Here is a 7,725-nt window from a genome sequence, read left to right as displayed (position 1 = left end):
AATCCACTTATTAGACTCCATTAACTATTACAGAAATACTTCCCATATTGTAGAACATATGTTTGCTGGTACTTAGGCTTCACACAGCCAACCTGAAAATCTGCGTATATTTATTTGTAAAGGATTAAATACCAGCACTGAGTGCAGAGCTGTAAACTGCTTGTGAGTTTTATAAGCACTTAGAATTTAACAGGGCTAGATGATGGCGCAGGTGGGATCTTTAAGAGAACTGGACGACTGACCTGTATCTACAAACGTGCTTTCAAATAAAGATTCTGCTGAGATATTCACTAAAATATTAAAAAGAGTATCTTTCAAAATATCTGGAGCAGCGCTTTTCATTCCTTTTAAAAAAACACCTCGGCGTTTAGGGAGTAAAAAGAGCCACAAGTAAGATTAAAACAATAATACAGGTATTAATTTTACCCACTCTCCTAACCAATTTGTATTACCGCCGGCAACTTTCAGATCCAAGCCCAGAGATCTTAGCTGTAAACTCTAATCAGGCTCACATTTTAATCCCACGAACTATCAGATCTCAGCCGAGAGGAACTTGGCTTTCGTATTCTTTCACTAGATGTCTCCAAATACCAACTAAAAGGATCTTGTCCACCTAGAGAAGAAAGCCGCAAGGGTTCAAGCAAGGGAAAGGTGATAATGTTGGTAAATGTAACAGGATCAAATCTGAATCAGGAAACTGGGAGCTTGGTGCCCTGGGTTCTCAGCTCAGTCACTTATTTGCCATGTGTCCTGGGGCGTCACCCGCCTCTTTCTGGGACCGTTCCTTTCTTTTTTTTCTTTTAATTTAAAAAGCGAGGAGTTAAGCCTAAGCGGCCCTTTAACGCTTCGTCCCGCTCTCGTCTCAGGTGCCAACTTCCACACAAAGCCGCCGTTTCCGGCAGGGCTCGCACGTTAAGCTTTCCGGACGGCGCTTGGCGAGATATATGAAGAAATTTAGATTCATGAAAGAAGCACAGTTCGTTAAAATCACGAAAAACTGCAGGGAGAGAGGCACCGAGACGTTAATAAAGCCGAGGCCGCTCTGAGGAGTGACCACATCCCACTCACTCCCCAACTCCACAGCCCCAGAACCCGCCTCCCTCGCCCGAGCAGGCCCAGAAGTCACTGCGACAGGTAAGAGAACGGAACAGGAAGTCCCGCCCTCCTGGAACAGCGAACGGTAGCCCGTAAGGATCATTCCAAGGCCAGTGCATTCGCCGCGTGAATTGTTTCCTTGAGGGGGCGGGGGTCTACGCCGCTTGAGCTCAAGCGGGCGAGGCGAGAGTGCGGCGTCAGTCCTCGGCACCGCGCCCTTCTTTCTCGGTTGTTGGGCTGCGTGCCTCTCTTCCAGTCGGCGCCGAAGGGAGCCTGGTTCTGGGCGGGCGGAGAGGTGGGCTTGCTGGCGGGGCTGGCGGGGCGCGCCGGGGAGGGTATGGACCCCAGAGGTCGCTGACTTTGCGCGAGCCTCGGGCTCCTCTTCTGCAAGACGGAGCAGCACTCCGTGTCCTGCCTGGTGATTTTGGCCTCGTGCATTTATTTGTGTAACACTTTGGTTCCAACAGCAACCTCGTAAAACGGGCACCGCTCCCCTGTTTTACCGATGGGGAAACAGGCTCGAGAGAATAAGTGAAGTGTCTTAAGTGACAGACCGTGTGAGAGCCGTAATTCTAACTCCGGCTTTCTGAGACCAAGCTGCCACTCCAGCAGTGGAGCAAATTACATGGTGTAAGGGATAAGCGTCAAAACCGAGTGCTCTTACGATACCGTTAATGTAATAGAACTGATTGGTTTCAGTCACATCATTAAAACCCGGAGGCATAACTTTAAAAATATAGGGGCTTGGAGGGAACAACAGTATTTTTTCTTTGGCTTACCTTCTCTCAAATTACAAGTTCCTTATTAATATCACATGTTTTGGTTGACAGCTTGAGCCCACTAGGAATGGCAGCCCCATCTATGAAAGAAAGGCAGGCTTGCTGGGGAGCCCGGGATGAGTACTGGAAGTGTTTAGATGAGCACACAGAGGATGCTTCTCAGTGCAAGAAGTTAAGAAGCTCATTTGAATCAAGTTGTCCCCAACAGTGGGTAAGTCACACTGGGACGTGTTTCTGTTTGCTGTCAAAATACAGAGAGCTTACGGTGAGTGGTGGGCTATGAAATGAGGCACTGTTTGAGGCATGTCAAATGAACAGTTTCCGTGAGCAGCAAAGAAAACCTCGTCTCGTAATCCAGACTTGTTTTATGTACATAGCAGGCACACCTTTGGAAAATGTCACCTGACACTTTAAAGATGATTGAAAAGCAAAACATACGCACACTAACCAAAAAATTCCAATCTTCTAAATTGGTAGATTTCTCCTGGATCTTCTCAAGGGATAGTATTTAATCTTGGGCAAGAGTTGGCAAATTCATTGGCCTAGAGCTGCTATCAGAAATAAAGCATTCCCAGTTGCCCGCCCAAAATCATATGGTCATATACCCAAAGTACAAATACAAAGGAGTTTAGAAAGTGGAAGAAACAAAATGATCATATGGTGGATTCTGGCACCAGCTGCTCCAAGTGCCTCGCCGACACGCGCTCTTGCTCTGTATTGCCAGTCCTTAGAATGGGAGGGGTTGGAAAAGGGAACTAACATCACTGGGCTCAGTAAGTGCCCTGGTGTGAATGCCTGATGCTCCTTCATCAATACCCTTTGAGATGGGCGGTGTTGCCGTCAATTTCCAGAGGAGGCAACTGAAGCCCAGAGCATTGGAATAACTTGCTTTCTCACTATTGGGGCTGGAGAATAGGATGCCCGGCATTGAGATTAGGGCAGGGCTGTATTTGTTGGTAAGGACGAGGACTAGGCTTTGATCCTGGCAGTAAGGTAGGTTGGAGGACAAGATCATTGAAGAAAGAGGTCAAGGACCTGAGAGGCCAGGGTACTGGCAGGATCAACCACATGGATACTGAACCACCCAAGAGTTATGACATGAACGTTGTTAGAGAAACTGACGGCAACCTACAAAGTTATAGATGACTCCAACAAAGAAGGGAGCAGGGCTTCCCTGGTGGCGCAGTGGTTGAGAGTCCGCCTGCCGTTGCAGGGGACACGGGTTTGTGCCCCGGTCCAGGAAGATCCCACATGCTGTGGAGCGGCTGGGCCTGTGAGCCATGGCCGCTGAGCCTGCGTGTCCAGAGCCTGCGTGTCCAGAGCCTGTGCTCCGCAACGGGAGAGGCCACAACAGTGAGAGGCCCGCGTACGGCAAAAAAAAAAAAAAGAAGGGAGCAGTAGAGCAAAGCAATCAAAATAACTACTGCCGCATCTGACAGTGACTGCCATGCTCCCATGGAAAACAGTTGTCTTCTGCAGACTATTCTTAGTCTGTAACTGAGCTCCCTTTCCCAGCCTGCGCCCTCAGGCCTTTGCTCCCTTTTCACCCGTGCTCTCTACTCAGGAGTCATACCCAGTGGCCATAGAATAAAAGCAAAAGATATTTACAGAGATTTGTGTGAGAAGGTGGGGAAGGAGACAGAGGAAGAAATCATGGGAGTATTCTCTGAGTGCATTCTGTGTGAGAAATTGTGTTTTCATTAGCTTTAATTTTCATTCAGTCTTGTGAGGTACTATTGTATCTCTTTTACGTAATAGAAACTAAGGCTCAGAAAGGTGAAATAATTTGTTCAAGATCAGCTAACCAGCAAAGTAGTAGAGAGGGGATTTGAAAGTAGGTCTCTCTGATTGCAAAGTTTGTATTCTTTTACTTAGCTGAAGTCACAGCCAGAGAATAAAGATAAAAATAAAACCACCAAATAGAGATTCACAATGAATACTTCTATGATAAAACACTAAAAATAAAAATTTCTTACATAATAAATATAAAACTGTGCTGTCACAAAACCAAATTACTCTTCTCTGCCCCTTTGCTTATCCCTTTTTTTTTTTTTTTTTTGTGGTACGCGGGCCTCTCACTGTTGTGGCCTCTCCCGTTGTGGAGCACAGGCTCTGGACGCGCAGGCTCAGTGGCCACGGCTCACGGGCCCAGCCGCTCCGCGGCATGTGGGATCTTCCCGGACTGCGGCATGAACCCGTGTCCCCTGCATCGGCAGGCGGACTCTCAACCACTGCGCCACCTGGGAAGCCCCTGCTTATCCCTTTTATAGCACTCATCAGTCGGCCTTGTATAATTATGCCCGATTTAAAGCCTCCTGTTGGTTCATAACTTAGGAAGGAGCAGGGATCAGGTCTGTCATTGTAGCATCATCCAACACAGTCTTCCACAAATAGAGCAACCGGACAGCCAAGATACTTGATCCTAACATCAATTTCAGATACTGTCTTTTCCCTGTGAACCTTTGAAATGTCTCAGAAATTGCAGTATTTTGGCATTCATGCTACTATCCTGCATCTCATCTAATGGCTTAGAGGACACTAGCATTATACATACACAGTACTTCTCAAGAAATGCTTGTTGATTTATTAGCCTTTTAGACATTAGCCTCTTTCGAGGTGCCACATGTCGAGGGTCCTCAACTGTTCATTGAATGGAAAAGACTATGGAGCGGAGCTTTTCAAGCAGAGAGTACGGTATATGCAAAGGCATGGAAGCAAGAGGCATGAGAAGTCAGCACGTTCAGGAAGTGGGGTAGCTCTGGACGGGTAGCATTTTAGGGACTGGTGGTCAACCCAGAAGATAGACGGATGGGCAGAGATTAAGCCATGAATGACCTGATTTGTCTTACTGAGGAGTTTGGATGTTGACCTTGAAGGCAATAGGGATGCCTTGAAAGACCTTTAAACAAGCAGTGCCATGATCAAATTGGAATTTCAAAAAGATTATTCTTGGCAGTGGTGTGATGGATGGATGAAGGAGGGTAGAGAAACCAGTTAAAGAGCTATTAAAACAATCCAAGTGAGAAATCATGTGGGCCTGTACTGTCGCGATCAAGAGGGGGAAAGAGATCGGAGCATTGACAGTGATGCAGTCACTGAAATAGGTGATGGGAGGAGAAACACGTCTGGAGAGGAGCTGAGTTCTGGACAAGTTGGGACTGAAGTATAAGTAGGACCACTAAATGGCATTGTCATTTAGGCAGTTGGCGATGTGACAGGAGATGCAAAGATCTATTGATTTGCCACAAAAACGTTAAGAGGATTGTCCACTTCTTCATCTGTTGCCCTTTACATATAACACCCGTCCCAGCTCAGTCAGCCTGAGGACACCAGGGGTGTGGAGTCTGACAGTGAGATTTATTAACGTGCTCTAACCAGGGAGCCCCACATACCAGAGCTGCTGCGGGTGTCTCAGCAACCAAGGGAAAGGAGCTATCAGAGGGTTTGGGGAAGGGTGGAGTTTAGGTGAAACTGAAATGAAGTGGTGCTTTGATAGGCTCAGAGAAAAGCAGGGCTGTGTATAAGCAGGTTGTCAACTCTAGACTGAGAAATGGACCCAGGGTCTTATTTTCCACAAAGATAAATGCTGCCATGTCATCATGCTCAGAAATCCTTGTGTGAAGTCCTGCACCTGAGTTGGAAATCAAGACTGCTTCTTTTTGTCAAAGTGCCTATCAGATCCCCCAGGCAAAAGTGGGGTGTTTCATCCTTACCGAAAGAACTTCAAAGAGCAAATTTCTGATAGTTTGATTTTAGAGAACAGAGTTTCTTGGTGAATAAGAAAGCAGTAGGGACTTCCCTGGTGGTGCAGTGGTTAAGAATCCACCTGCCAATGCAGGGGACACAGGTTTGAGTCCTGGTTCGGGAAGATCCCACATGCTGCAGACCAACTAAGCCTGTGCGCCACAACCACTGAACCTGCGCTCTAGAGTCCACAAGCCACAACTACTGAGCCCGCACGCCTAGAGCCCGTGCTCCGCAACAAGAGAAGCCACCGCAATGAGAAGCCTGTGCACCGCAACGAAGAGTAGCCCCTGCTCGCCGCAACTAGAGAAAGCCCACGCGCAGCAACGAAGACCCAACACAGCCAAAAAAAAAAAAAAAAAAAAAAGCGGTAGTCACTCAGAGGGGTCTCTTAGGACAGTGTCTGGCTGCGGTGTGTCCTGCAGAGGAACGTTAACTTTGTAGCTGGCTTTATCTGAGTCTCTTATCCCAGCTTGAGACAGGGCAGGCACAGTTTTACATTCTTAACTCGGGCTCTATTGAAATATTTAAGAATTAAATCCTAAGAAAAGCTTTTCTGTTCTGACAGTGAAAACGTGTGTGGTATCATGCCTTTGTCTTGTCTGCAGAGCAGCTCAGATGCAGATGCTATGAGGATTTGGTGGTTGGCCTTGATTTTCTACTTCTGTGATTTTACTGTTTCAGGATATGGGGCTTTAAGATACTCCAAATTCCCTATGGCAAGAGGAAGATGTAAATAGAAATAATAAAATGAAATATTTAGTGTATTAAAGTTTTACCATCAGTTTACTTATTTATAGTTCATGAATATAATTTTTAACTATGTGTCTGTCTCCTTAAATGTATGTTCTGGATAAGATAAACTTAATACAAATATGATGGCTAGTGAATTACAAAACTTGTTGAACTTACAGTTGACAGGAAAAACTTGTACAATGATGTCTTTAAATCATGAAGTCTTATGACCTGAGAGTCCTATGGACTCTGAACTTGCATAGTACATTTCACATGTGTAAGCACATATACTTCTTGAGAAGGTGCACAGGGTACTCAAATTCTCAACAGGGTCAGTAGCCCAAAAAGGGTTAGGACTCACTGGTCTATACTCTCTTTAGAGACTCGTATACATAAGATGCACTGATTCAAAATGGTTCTAAAATATAAATTACTTAGGCCACTTATATGATTTATATTGAATAATTAGTTACATTTAAATCTGTGCTTTTGTTTAAGCTGCATAGCTTGCCCTTATCTCAGACCCTTTTTTCTCAACAGATAAAATATTTTGATAAAAGAAGAGACTACTTAAAATTCAAAGAAAAATTTGAAGCAGGAGAGTTCCAGCCTCCGAAAACAGCCGCAAAGTCCTAGGCTGTTCCTGAACATTTCAGAAAAGTTGAAATTATTTTTTCTGGACATTCAGAAATGCTCTATGGGACAACAGTAGTTTGAATGATGGCAAACACCAATGCTTGTTCCATATATACAACTCTTAATTTAAATAGTCAAGTAACAAGATTCCATTTTTCAAAAGACAGACTTGAAATAAAATGGTATGAAATATGCTTAATTGAGTAAAAAACACATATTTTAAGAAAAAACAAAATTAAAGCTTATTATGAAAACGTGTACCTTTTTTGTTGTTGGAGGATGGGTAGTAGGCAAATACTATTCTTGATAGAGATATGGATATACACTGAAAAAAATAAGATTTGCCATTGTCCTGGGAGTTAGCATTTTAACATAGACAGAAGAAAATGAGGAATGGAAGAAGGTTCAACTTAAAATATACAGGTAAAATAATAAAGACCATCTACAAAAAACCCTACAGCTAATATAGTTAATGATAAGACAATGAATGCTTTTTCCCTCAAATCAGTAACAAGGGAAGGATATCCTCACTTCTCCTATTCAACATGCTACTGGATTCCTAGCTACCTCAAAAGAAGAAAAGCACACAAATGGGAAGGAACAAATAAAACTGGCTCTATTCATAGACAATATGATTATCTTTGTAGAAAATCCCAAAGAATCGACAAAAAGAGCACCTAGAATTAATAAGTGAATCTTAGAAAGGTAGCAGGAAACAAGGTCAATATGCAAAAGA

At 44.3% G+C, this 7,725-nt stretch overlaps 1 protein-coding gene across 2 annotated transcripts; it reads left to right on the top strand.

The window, feature by feature from the left end:
- Nucleotides 1-1,140: 1,140 nt before the first annotated feature.
- COA6 (cytochrome c oxidase assembly factor 6) lies at nucleotides 1,141-7,237 on the top strand. Of its 2 annotated transcripts, none has more exons than XM_082644591.1 (3): nucleotides 1,141-1,204; nucleotides 1,926-2,085; nucleotides 6,894-7,237. In XM_082644591.1, the coding sequence occupies exons 2-3, from the start codon at nucleotides 1,942-1,944 to the stop codon at nucleotides 6,987-6,989; spliced, it is 240 nt and encodes a 79-aa protein (XP_082500717.1). In that variant the 5' UTR covers nucleotides 1,141-1,204; nucleotides 1,926-1,941; the 3' UTR covers nucleotides 6,990-7,237. The 2 variants fall into 2 exon arrangements, with proteins under 2 accessions (XP_082500717.1, XP_082500716.1); XM_082644590.1 differs by lacking the exon at nucleotides 1,141-1,204 and adding an exon at nucleotides 1,211-1,390 and having other exon boundaries at nucleotides 6,894-7,235.
- Nucleotides 7,238-7,725: the final 488 nt, after the last annotated feature.

Source organism: Mesoplodon mirus, assembly GCF_964341445.2.
Source record: "Mesoplodon mirus genome assembly, chromosome: 2".
NCBI lineage: Eukaryota > Metazoa > Chordata > Mammalia > Artiodactyla > Ziphiidae > Mesoplodon > Mesoplodon mirus.
This window is presented reverse-complemented; position numbering and strand designations above follow the sequence as displayed.